General features: G+C 39.8%; 1 protein-coding gene across 7 annotated transcripts in view; it reads right to left on the bottom strand.

The window, feature by feature from the left end:
• Positions 1 to 14,375, bottom strand: part of ralba (v-ral simian leukemia viral oncogene homolog Ba (ras related)) — an 83,786-nt gene that overhangs the window by 33,591 nt on the left and 35,820 nt on the right. For all 7 annotated transcript variants that reach the window (XM_069934887.1, XM_069934888.1, XM_069934886.1 and 4 more), the window contains one exon: positions 4,381 to 4,544. In XM_069934887.1, the coding sequence (XP_069790988.1) occupies positions 4,381 to 4,494 (114 nt within the window). In that variant the 5' untranslated portion in view covers positions 4,495 to 4,544. The remainder of the gene's footprint in view (positions 1 to 4,380; positions 4,545 to 14,375) is intronic.

Genomic DNA, 14,375 nt, shown 5'->3' with positions numbered 1-14,375 from the left:
CCAAAAGAGGTCTATAGAAGGGTGCAGTTGAAATAAGGAGCAAGTGAGATGGAGGCGCAGTTTGAAATTTATAAAAATGGTGAGAATAGAGTTTTTGTGCAAATTTAGAAGCAGATTCTTATGTATTATTCTCCTGGAATGAACATGTCAAAGATTTACCAGGGCAACTGATGCATTTTGGCTTTGAAGATTTGATCCAAATTCCAAATAATACTTGGAGGCTCAAAAAGAGTTGCATGACATGCTTCATGGTAAAACATGATGGTTATAATAATTTAACATGAGAAACTAATTCCTAGGTAAAAAACCATGTTAAAATTTGAAGCCTACATAATCAATCACCTCCCCTTATGAACCACCCTTCCTTATAATGAATTATCACCACTATTTATCTCTGGAACTTTCAAGAACACAACCAAAATCTTTCCTGTCCAAGTTTCATGACAGATTGCATCACTATTCTCACTTTAATTTAAACTTAGCTAGTGAGTGCCAGTACTTTTCTCCTTAATGACCCTTTTATCTGCCATAGTTAACAAAAAAAAGTAGACCCTGTGGCTGATCAAGTCTGCCCTGCCATTCAATCAGTCCAAGGGTATCTGGCTGTGAACTCAACTCCACCTACATGCCTTTTCTTCATGACCTTTAGTTCCTCAACTAGCAGTTCCACATCATCTCCATCCAAAATCTACTCTCCCCTAATCTTGAGGCCATGTCCCCAAGTTTCAGTCACATCTACCAATTGAAATAACTTTCATGCCTCCATCATATCTATCTTTTTTTTAAAAAATAATTTTACATATTTCTACTAGATCTGCTTTAATTCTTCTGAATTCCAGCCAGTAGAGTCCCAGTTAATTCAACGTTTCATCATAAACTAATCCACTCTCAGGAATTAACATAGTGAATCTCCTTTGCACTGCCTCCAAAGCCAGTAAGGCATCCAGAACTGCACACAGTACTCAAAGTGATGCGCCACCAGTACCCTGTACAGTTGCAACAGAATCTTTCTGCTCTTAAATTCAATCCCTCTAGTAGTGAAGACTGTTCCATTTGCCTTCTTAAATACCTGTTGCATCTTGAAACCAGCCTTGTGCAATTCATGCACAAGCACCCTCAAGTCCCTTAACAACATTGTATTCCATCTGCCAGATTCTTGCCCACTCACTTAACCTTTCTATGTTTCTTTGCAAAGTCCATATCCTTTGCATCATTTGCTTTTCAATTCAATAATGTAATCATTAAAATTTGGATACACTACATTCTGTCCTCTTCCAACTCTTCCTCAGCTACACTAGAGACTATATTGGTGCTACCTCCTATACTCATGATGAACTTATCACCCTTATCCATTTTGGTGCCAATTTCCACCCTGACATCAAATTTACTTGGCCCATCTCTGGCAACTCTCCCCATTTTTGCAATCTGTCCTTCCCCTTTCATCCCTCACCTAGTTTTCCTGATTCCTTAAGGGCTCAGGCCTGAAACATTGATTGTCTTTCATTTCTTATGGATGTTGCATAACCTGCTGTGTGTTGAACAGCTGTGGCCCTAGCACTGACTTCTGTGGCACTCTGTTCACTACTGATTGTCAACCAGAGAAATACCCCATTTAGTAGTGATATGGCCTCGATTTCTCCATGTGTATGCTCCATCTTTGAAACCATCTTCTACCAACAAAACTAAAGTTCCTTTTCTGTCATCACCATTTACAAGTGAAAAAAACTCAAGGACTGCTATGCCATTAGTACTAAGAACTATATTTTTTTTTTAAAAAGGTTTTCTCCTCATATATAGAACACAGGTCGGCCAAATAATATTTAATTAGGAAATAGCAAATGAGAAGTATCAGATTGGTACAGCAGAGGGTGCTCTTCCAAAATTTGATTAAAACAGAAGTTACTCTGTGCTTCCAATACTTCACCTGAGAATATTCAATACTGACCACGCAAGATTGGTTTCATGTACCAACACCAATGTACTTCACAAGCAGAAATTTACAAAAGCTTTGACATGGACTCGGAAGTCATAAAAAACTATTTACATTGCAAGAAAAGCAATTGTTTTATTCACACTGGAAAATGAAAGTTATAAAAAAATCACTAACAAAACCCGACAAGAATGACAACTTTTGCCACCTGTGAAGGTCGCCAGTTGAGACAATAGAATACATGAAAGCTCAGGCAAGGGTCACTGAGGGGAAAACGAATGCGATCAAGAAAAGGGAATGAACTATAAAGGAGGGGTTGAATAAACAGACATTGTTGTTTCTGGAGTAGAGACTGAAGGGAGACAAAATAAAAGTTGATAAAATGGTAAGAGGCAGAGATAGGGTAGACAGTCATAATCTTCCCCCATCCTTTCAGAATAAACTGCCAAATACCAGAGAACAAACATTTAACGTGAGAGTTGAAAGATTTAAAGGAGATGTGCAAGGCAAAGTTTTTATAAAAAAAAACATGTCCAATGCCTGGAGTTGGCTGCCGGGGCAGTGGTGCAAGCATTTTCGATGATAGCATTTAAAAGGCTCTTGGAAAGATACGTGAATGAGCAGAAAATAGAAGGATATGGATCACGTATGGACAGAAGAGATTTCATTTAATTTGGCATTGTGTTCTCCGAAGACATTGTTGGCTGGAGGGCCTATTTCTGTGCTACAGAGTTTTGAGTTCTGAAACCGGGAAGTGTCTAATAAATTTGATGATTTAAAATTTGTTCACATTGAGAAATTTGTAAGCAAAGCATCAACTGCATTAATTTTACACTAACCCAATATGATTGGTGACAAGAGACTGCAGATACTGGAATTCAAATGAAGGAACAAACTGCTGGATGCATGGTCTCAAGCCGAAACATTAATTCCTTTCCCTTCACAGATGCTGCTCAAACTGCTGAATTCTCCAGCAGTTTATTGCAACCTAATGGGTCTGATGCCCTTCAGGGATTAGTGCAACACAAGTAAAGAAGTTTTGCTTTCAACATAGGCCATAGCATACAAAAAAACTTACATTTTAATCATCAACTCATTCCCTTCAAAACATTCAAATTGATTAATTATAAATGATCTTAAAAATCACCAAAATATTTTATTGTAACTACTGCATTACAGTCAAGTGTCAGTTAAAGCAAGGTCTATGCAGAGTTAAAGCAAGGTCCATAATCTAGGTAATAGGAAAGTCTGAAGACTCAGGGGTTGAGTTCAACACGTTAATGTGCTGGAGAAACTCACCAGGTCATAATCAAGCTATCAAAAAAAAAAAGAATATACAATACACATCCAGGCTTCTCAATATGATCATGGCTGATCTGGCCCAGGCCCCAATTCTTCCTCACTGCTAGTTCCGTGACCTTTCAAAAATATATCTGCATTCTCTCAATATCCTCAATCTCCAGAGAATACATGTGTTCCTTTACACATCAGTTTTGAATGGATATTCTTAGTTTTATAACTATGCCTCCTTGTTTGATTCTCCCACTGATGGAAACATCAATATCTACCTTGTTATGCTTCAACAAAATTATCTTCTTCTAAGCATGGAACTTCTTTAGCCACTTGAGAGAAGAGAACCCAATCATCCCAGAAATTAAACTGATATCTCTTTAGAACCACCTCCAAGAAATAACTTTCTTTACTCTTGTAGTAAATCTGAAATCTGAATCTGACTTCCAGTTTCATAGGTGCCACCCACTTTAAGCTTTATATTGCAAATATAACTGGACTTCATTGGAAAACAATGATTGAAGTCACCCAAAAGCAATATTTAAATTAACACAATATTTCATGGACCTAGTTATGTATGTTTTAGAATTGTAGACATTTAAAACTAAATTTCCAAAGTTTACATTTTAAATTTTTTAAATTAATACAGCACAGTAAGGCCATTTCAGCCCACAAGTCCATGCCGCCCAATTTACACCCAATTAACCTGAACCCCTGGTACATTTCGAACATTGGGAGGAAACTAGAGCCCCCGGAAGAACCCAAGCAGACACGGGGAGAACATAGATACTCCTTATAGACAGTGCGGGATTTGAACTCTGATCCTAGTCACTGGCGCTGCAGTAACTGCTATGCAAACTGTGCCATCCCAGAAGATTAAAAATATTCAACTGAACTCACTTGTATCCAATAACACAATGAAAATATCCCCATGATAGCTTGCATAATGGGTATAATCTGTTTCCTTTAATTTGCTTCCAAATTGGTCAGTTTCCGAGCTGAATTGGAAAGGATATTGTCCCTACATCACAGGCTTAAAAAGTCCATGTCAGCACATGGAGATGTTATAACTTAAGGAGCAATTCAAGGAAAACTACAAATTTGCCAAGCTCAAACAAACAAAGATAAATGCTTTATTTAAAAGTTGTAAATAGTCTTACCTCATCATACATAAACTGCAATGTTAGCGCCGACTTGCCTACACCGCCACTGCCCACCATAATCACCTTGTGCAGGGCTAATGAGCTCTGATTCTTATTCTTGTTAGCTGCCATTTTAGACTTGATTGGCAAATAGATAACACGTCCCTGATTTGCAAGTTTTGCTGTAAATGAAACAAACTTCATGTAAAGCAAGTGAATTTGAACAGATTTTAAAACAAGAGGCAATTACATGATGGCTCCATGCATTCAGTTTCCTTCATGAATACAAATTTTTTTTCCTCCCCAACTTGCTTTAAAAATGGTAGCCAAATGTACACAGAAATATGCTGGTATATTGTTCCAATTTAACTTAGAATCCATATGAGGCATTAAAAAAATAGTTTGTCTTGCAAGTCACAGACATTTGATATAATGGATATCCTTTTTTTAAAAAAATCAGGTGATATCAGATTAATCACACAATCAGATAAGAGGAATTTTAACACCATGCCATAAAATATTAAAACATAGAACACTGCAGCACAGTACAGGCCCTTCAACCCTTGATGTTGTGCCAACTAATATATTCCTTTTAAAAAAAACTAAACCCTCCCTACCCCGTCCGCAACTCTATTTTTCTTCCATCCATGTGCCTGTCTAAGAGTCTCTTAAATGCCCCTAATGTTTAAGACTCTACCACCATTCCTGGCAAGGCATTCCAGGCACCCACAATCTTTGCATTACCCCTGATGTCTCCCCTAAGCTTCGCTCCCTTCACTTTGTACATGTACTCTGGTGTTTGCTATTCATGCCCTAGGAAACAAGCACTGGCTGTCCACCCTATCTATATCTCTCATAATCCTGAAAACCTCGATTAAGTCTCCTTTCATCCTCTACACTCCAAAGAAAAAAGTCCAGATCTGCTAACCTTGCCTTATAAGAATTAATTTCCTTTCATCCTCTACACTCCAAAGAAAAAAGTCCAGATCTGCTAACCTTGCCTTATAAGAATTAATTTCCAAACCATACAACATCCTGTTAAATCTCCTCTGCACCCTCTCCTCAACTTCCACATCCTTCCTATAATGAAGTGATCAGAATTGAACACAATTCCTTAAGTGTGGTCTCACCAGATATTTGTAGAGTTGCAACATGACCTCATGACTCCTGAAATCAATCCTCTTATTAATGAAGCCCAGCATCCCCTAGGCCTTCTTAATTATCCTATCAACCTGTGCAGCAACCTTGAGGGATGAATGGATTTGGACCCCAATGTCCCTCTTAAGTAACCAACCCTGTACTCAGCCTTCTGGTTTTTGTTTCCAAAATTCATCACCTCACACATGTCCGGATTGAACTCCATCTGCCATTTCTCCATCCAACTCTGAATCCTGTCTATATCTTCTTGTAACCTTCAACAACCTTCAGTCCCATTCACAACTCCTCCAACCTTTGTATCATCTACACAATTACTGACCCATTCTTCTGCCTCTTCATCCAGATTATTTATAAAAATCACAAAGAGCAGGGGTTCCAGAATAGATCCTTGCAGTACTCCATTAGTCAATGGCCTTCAGACAGAAAACTTTCCTTCCACTATTACCCTCTACTTTCTACTTGCAAGTCAATTTTTTTTTAAATTTACTCAGCCAAAGTTCCATTGATCGTATTTGTAAACAAGTCTCTTTTATTACACAAAAGATTTAAGAACTTCTAATATGTGGAAAAGAAATAATCTGGAACCCTAACTGATTCAATTGCATAGACCAAGATTCAATCAACTATTAAGATCATAGCTAAAGCAAGTGAGAGATCAGGTTTGGGGTAAGTATGCCCTGGTCATTTATCAAACTGGCATTATAAACAACTCCATGGTACAATTAAGAAAATTCTGAACCTGGCAATAGGAAATAATAGGGCATCTGTGCATTTTCTTTACAATTCAGAAATAAAGGATTAAGAGCAATCAGAAACAGTAGTTATATTCTATCTTCTATCCACCTTCCTTCCATCTATCTTCTATCCACCTTCCTTCCATCTATCTTCTATCCACCTTCCTTCCATCTATCTTCTATCCACCTTCCTTCCATCTATCTTCTATCCACCTTCCTTCCATCTATCTTCTATCCACCTTCCTTCCATCTATCTTCTATCCACCTTCCTTCCATCTATCTTCTATCCACCTTCCTTCCATCTATCTTCTATCCACCTTCCTTCCATCTATCTTCTATCCACCTTCCTTCCATCTATCTTCTATCCACCTTCCTTCCATCTATCTTCTATCCACCTTCCTTCCATCTATCTTCTATCCACCTTCCTTCCATCTATCTTCTATCCACCTTCCTTCCATCTATCTTCTATCCACCTTCCTTCCATCTATCTTCTATCCACCTTCCTTCCATCTATCTTCTATCCACCTTCCTTCCATCTATCTTCTATCCACCTTCCTTCCATCTATCTTCTATCCACCTTCCTTCCATCTATCTTCTATCCACCTTCCTTCCATCTATCTTCTATCCACCTTCCTTCCATCTATCTTCTATCCACCTTCCTTCCATCTATCTTCTATCCACCTTCCTTCCATCTATCTTCTATCCACCTTCCTTCCATCTATCTTCTATCCACCTTCCTTCCATCTATCTTCTATCCACCTTCCTTCCATCTATCTTCTATCCACCTTCCTTCCATCTATCTTCTATCCACCTTCCTTCCATCTATCTTCTATCCACCTTCCTTCCATCTATCTTCTATCCACCTTCCTTCCATCTATCTTCTATCCACCTTCCTTCCATCTATCTTCTATCCACCTTCCTTCCATCTATCTTCTATCCACCTTCCTTCCATCTATCTTCTATCCACCTTCCTTCCATCTATCTTCTATCCACCTTCCTTCCATCTATCTTCTATCCACCTTCCTTCCATCTATCTTCTATCCACCTTCCTTCCATCTATCTTCTATCCACCTTCCTTCCATCTATCTTCTATCCACCTTCCTTCCATCTATCTTCTATCCACCTTCCTTCCATCTATCTTCTATCCACCTTCCTTCCATCTATCTTCTATCCACCTTCCTTCCATCTATCTTCTATCCACCTTCCTTCCATCTATCTTCTATCCACCTTCCTTCCATCTATCTTCTATCCACCTTCCTTCCATCTATCTTCTATCCACCTTCCTTCCATCTATCTTCTATCCACCTTCCTTCCATCTATCTTCTATCCACCTTCCTTCCATCTATCTTCTATCCACCTTCCTTCCATCTATCTTCTATCCACCTTCCTTCCATCTATCTTCTATCCACCTTCCTTCCATCTATCTTCTATCCACCTTCCTTCCATCTATCTTCTATCCACCTTCCTTCCATCTATCTTCTATCCACCTTCCTTCCATCTATCTTCTATCCACCTTCCTTCCATCTATCTTCTATCCACCTTCCTTCCATCTATCTTCTATCCACCTTCCTTCCATCTATCTTCTATCCACCTTCCTTCCATCTATCTTCTATCCACCTTCCTTCCATCTATCTTCTATCCACCTTCCTTCCATCTATCTTCTATCCACCTTCCTTCCATCTATCTTCTATCCACCTTCCTTCCATCTATCTTCTATCCACCTTCCTTCCATCTATCTTCTATCCACCTTCCTTCCATCTATCTTCTATCCACCTTCCTTCCATCTATCTTCTATCCACCTTCCTTCCATCTATCTTCTATCCACCTTCCTTCCATCTATCATCTATCCACCTTCCTTCCATCTATCATCTATCCACCTTCCTTCCATCTATCATCTATCCACCTTCCTTCCATCTATCATCTATCCACCTTCCTTCCATCTATCATCTATCCACCTTCCTTCCATCTATCATCTATCCACCTTCCTTCCATCTATCATCTATCCACCTTCCTTCCATCTATCATCTATCCACCTTCCTTCCATCTATCATCTATCCACCTTCCTTCCATCTATCATCTATCCACCTTCCTTCCATCTATCATCTATCCACCTTCCTTCCATCTATCATCTATCCACCTTCCTTCCATCTATCATCTATCCACCTTCCTTCCATCTATCATCTATCCACCTTCCTTCCATCTATCATCTATCCACCTTCCTTCCATCTATCATCTATCCACCTTCCTTCCATCTATCATCTATCCACCTTCCTTCCATCTATCATCTATCCACCTTCCTTCCATCTATCATCTATCCACCTTCCTTCCATCTATCATCTATCCACCTTCCTTCCATCTATCATCTATCCACCTTCCTTCCATCTATCATCTATCCACCTTCCTTCCATCTATCATCTATCCACCTTCCTTCCATCTATCATCTATCCACCTTCCTTCCATCTATCATCTATCCACCTTCCTTCCATCTATCATCTATCCACCTTCCTTCCATCTATCATCTATCCACCTTCCTTCCATCTATCATCTATCCACCTTCCTTCCATCTATCATCTATCCACCTTCCTTCCATCTATCATCTATCCACCTTCCTTCCATCTATCATCTATCCACCTTCCTTCCATCTATCATCTATCCACCTTCCTTCCATCTATCATCTATCCACCTTCCTTCCATCTATCATCTATCCACCTTCCTTCCATCTATCATCTATCCACCTTCCTTCCATCTATCATCTATCCACCTTCCTTCCATCTATCATCTATCCACCTTCCTTCCATCTATCATCTATCCACCTTCCTTCCATCTATCATCTATCCACCTTCCTTCCATCTATCATCTATCCACCTTCCTTCCATCTATCATCTATCCACCTTCCTTCCATCTATCATCTATCCACCTTCCTTCCATCTATCATCTATCCACCTTCCTTCCATCTATCATCTATCCACCTTCCTTCCATCTATCATCTATCCACCTTCCTTCCATCTATCATCTATCCACCTTCCTTCCATCTATCATCTATCCACCTTCCTTCCATCTATCATCTATCCACCTTCCTTCCATCTATCATCTATCCACCTTCCTTCCATCTATCATCTATCCACCTTCCTTCCATCTATCATCTATCCACCTTCCTTCCATCTATCATCTATCCACCTTCCTTCCATCTATCATCTATCCACCTTCCTTCCATCTATCATCTATCCACCTTCCTTCCATCTATCATCTATCCACCTTCCTTCCATCTATCATCTATCCACCTTCCTTCCATCTATCATCTATCCACCTTCCTTCCATCTATCATCTATCCACCTTCCTTCCATCTATCATCTATCCACCTTCCTTCCATCTATCATCTATCCACCTTCCTTCCATCTATCATCTATCCACCTTCCTTCCATCTATCATCTATCCACCTTCCTTCCATCTATCATCTATCCACCTTCCTTCCATCTATCATCTATCCACCTTCCTTCCATCTATCATCTATCCACCTTCCTTCCATCTATCATCTATCCACCTTCCTTCCATCTATCATCTATCCACCTTCCTTCCATCTATCATCTATCCACCTTCCTTCCATCTATCATCTATCCACCTTCCTTCCATCTATCATCTATCCACCTTCCTTCCATCTATCATCTATCCACCTTCCTTCCATCTATCATCTATCCACCTTCCTTCCATCTATCATCTATCCACCTTCCTTCCATCTATCATCTATCCACCTTCCTTCCATCTATCATCTATCCACCTTCCTTCCATCTATCATCTATCCACCTTCCTTCCATCTATCATCTATCCACCTTCCTTCCATCTATCATCTATCCACCTTCCTTCCATCTATCATCTATCCACCTTCCTTCCATCTATCATCTATCCACCTTCCTTCCATCTATCATCTATCCACCTTCCTTCCATCTATCATCTATCCACCTTCCTTCCATCTATCATCTATCCACCTTCCTTCCATCTATCATCTATCCACCTTCCTTCCATCTATCATCTATCCACCTTCCTTCCATCTATCATCTATCCACCTTCCTTCCATCTATCATCTATCCACCTTCCTTCCATCTATCATCTATCCACCTTCCTTCCATCTATCATCTATCCACCTTCCTTCCATCTATCATCTATCCACCTTCCTTCCATCTATCATCTATCCACCTTCCTTCCATCTATCATCTATCCACCTTCCTTCCATCTATCATCTATCCACCTTCCTTCCATCTATCATCTATCCACCTTCCTTCCATCTATCATCTATCCACCTTCCTTCCATCTATCATCTATCCACCTTCCTTCCATCTATCATCTATCCACCTTCCTTCCATCTATCATCTATCCACCTTCCTTCCATCTATCATCTATCCACCTTCCTTCCATCTATCATCTATCCACCTTCCTTCCATCTATCATCTATCCACCTTCCTTCCATCTATCATCTATCCACCTTCCTTCCATCTATCATCTATCCACCTTCCTTCCATCTATCATCTATCCACCTTCCTTCCATCTATCATCTATCCACCTTCCTTCCATCTATCATCTATCCACCTTCCTTCCATCTATCATCTATCCACCTTCCTTCCATCTATCATCTATCCACCTTCCTTCCATCTATCATCTATCCACCTTCCTTCCATCTATCATCTATCCACCTTCCTTCCATCTATCATCTATCCACCTTCCTTCCATCTATCATCTATCCACCTTCCTTCCATCTATCATCTATCCACCTTCCTTCCATCTATCATCTATCCACCTTCCTTCCATCTATCATCTATCCACCTTCCTTCCATCTATCATCTATCCACCTTCCTTCCATCTATCATCTATCCACCTTCCTTCCATCTATCATCTATCCACCTTCCTTCCATCTATCATCTATCCACCTTCCTTCCATCTATCATCTATCCACCTTCCTTCCATCTATCATCTATCCACCTTCCTTCCATCTATCATCTATCCACCTTCCTTCCATCTATCATCTATCCACCTTCCTTCCATCTATCATCTATCCACCTTCCTTCCATCTATCATCTATCCACCTTCCTTCCATCTATCATCTATCCACCTTCCTTCCATCTATCATCTATCCACCTTCCTTCCATCTATCATCTATCCACCTTCCTTCCATCTATCATCTATCCACCTTCCTTCCATCTATCATCTATCCACCTTCCTTCCATCTATCATCTATCCACCTTCCTTCCATCTATCATCTATCCACCTTCCTTCCATCTATCATCTATCCACCTTCCTTCCATCTATCATCTATCCACCTTCCTTCCATCTATCATCTATCCACCTTCCTTCCATCTATCATCTATCCACCTTCCTTCCATCTATCATCTATCCACCTTCCTTCCATCTATCATCTATCCACCTTCCTTCCATCTATCATCTATCCACCTTCCTTCCATCTATCATCTATCCACCTTCCTTCCATCTATCATCTATCCACCTTCCTTCCATCTATCATCTATCCACCTTCCTTCCATCTATCATCTATCCACCTTCCTTCCATCTATCATCTATCCACCTTCCTTCCATCTATCATCTATCCACCTTCCTTCCATCTATCATCTATCCACCTTCCTTCCATCTATCATCTATCCACCTTCCTTCCATCTATCATCTATCCACCTTCCTTCCATCTATCATCTATCCACCTTCCTTCCATCTATCATCTATCCACCTTCCTTCCATCTATCATCTATCCACCTTCCTTCCATCTATCATCTATCCACCTTCCTTCCATCTATCATCTATCCACCTTCCTTCCATCTATCATCTATCCACCTTCCTTCCATCTATCATCTATCCACCTTCCTTCCATCTATCATCTATCCACCTTCCTTCCATCTATCATCTATCCACCTTCCTTCCATCTATCATCTATCCACCTTCCTTCCATCTATCATCTATCCACCTTCCTTCCATCTATCATCTATCCACCTTCCTTCCATCTATCATCTATCCACCTTCCTTCCATCTATCATCTATCCACCTTCCTTCCATCTATCATCTATCCACCTTCCTTCCATCTATCATCTATCCACCTTCCTTCCATCTATCATCTATCCACCTTCCTTCCATCTATCATCTATCCACCTTCCTTCCATCTATCATCTATCCACCTTCCTTCCATCTATCATCTATCCACCTTCCTTCCATCTATCTATCCACCTTCCTTCCATCTATCTATCCACCTTCCTTCCATCTATCTATCCACCTTCCTTCCATCTATCTATCCACCTTCCTTCCATCTATCTATCCACCTTCCTTCCATCTATCTATCCACCTTCCTTCCATCTATCTATCCACCTTCCTTCCATCTATCTATCTACCTTCCTTCCATCTATCTATCTACCTTCCTTCCATCTATCTATCTACCTTCCTTCCATCTATCTACCTACCTTCCTTCCATCTATCTACCTACCTTCCTTCCATCTATCTACCTACCTTCCTTCCATCTATCTACCTACCTTCCTTCCATCTATCTACCTACCTTCCTTCCATCTATCTACCTACCTTCCTTCCATCTATCTACCTACCTTCCTTCCATCTATCTACCTACCTTCCTTCCATCTATCTATCTACCTTCCTTCCATCTATCTATCTACCTTCCTTCCATCTATCTATCTACCTTCCTTCCATCTATCTACCTTCCTTCCATCTATCTACCTTCCTTCCATCTATCTACCTTCCTTCCATCTATCTACCTTCCTTCCATCTATCTACCTTCCTTCCATCTATCTACCTTCCTTCCATCTATCTACCTACCTTCCATCTATCTACCTACCTTCCATCTATCTACCTACCTTCCATCTATCTACCTACCTTCCATCTATCTACCTACCTTCCATCTATCTACCTACCTTCCATCTATCTACCTACCTTCCATCTATCTACCTACCTTCCATCTATCTACCTACCTTCCATCTATCTACCTACCTTCCATCTATCTACCTACCTTCCATCTATCTACCTACCTTCCATCTATCTACCTACCTTCCATCTACCTACCTTCCATCTATCTACCTTCCATCTATCTACCTTCCATCTATCTACCTTCCATCTATCTACCTTCCATCTATCTACCTTCCATCTATCTACCTTCCATCTATCTACCTTCCATCTATCTACCTTCCATCTATCTACCTTCCATCTATCTACCTTCCATCTATCTACCTTCCATCTATCTACCTTCCATCTATCTACCTTCCATCTATCTACCTTCCATCTATCTACCTTCCATCTATCTACCTTCCATCTATCTACCTTCCATCTATCTACCTTCCATCTATCTACCTTCCATCTATCTACCTTCCATCTATCTACCTTCCATCTATCTACCTTCCATCTATCTACCTTCCATCTATCTACCTTCCATCTATCTACCTTCCATCTATCTACCTTCCATCTATCTACCTTCCATCTATCTACCTTCCATCTATCTACCTTCCATCTATCTACCTTCCATCTATCTACCTTCCATCTATCTACCTTCCATCTATCTACCTTCCATCTATCTACCTTCCATCTATCTACCTTCCATCTATCTACCTTCCATCTATCTACCTTCCATCTATCTACCTTCCATCTATCTACCTTCCATCTATCTACCTTCCATCTATCTACCTTCCATCTATCTACCTTCCATCTATCTACCTTCCATCTATCTACCTTCCATCTATCTACCTTCCATCTATCTACCTTCCATCTATCTACCTTCCATCTATCTACCTTCCATCTATCTATCTTCCCTCTATCTATCTTCTCTCTATCTATCTTCTCTCTATCTATCTTCTCTCTATCTATCTTCTATCTATCTATCTTCTCTCTATCTATCTTCTATCTATCTATCTTCTATCTTCTTTCTATCTATCTATCTTCTATCTATCTTCTATCTATCTATCTTCTATCTATCTATCTTCTATCTATCTATCTTCTATCTATCTATCTTCTATCTATCTATCTTCTATCTATCTATCTTCTATCTATCTATCTTCTATCTTCTATCTATCTATCTTCTATCTATCTATCATCTATCTTCTATCTATCTATCTTCTATCTATCTATCTTCTATCT

This window comes from Narcine bancroftii, chromosome 4, assembly GCF_036971445.1.
Source record: "Narcine bancroftii isolate sNarBan1 chromosome 4, sNarBan1.hap1, whole genome shotgun sequence".
NCBI classification, from domain to species: domain Eukaryota; kingdom Metazoa; phylum Chordata; class Chondrichthyes; order Torpediniformes; family Narcinidae; genus Narcine; species Narcine bancroftii.
This window is presented reverse-complemented; position numbering and strand designations above follow the sequence as displayed.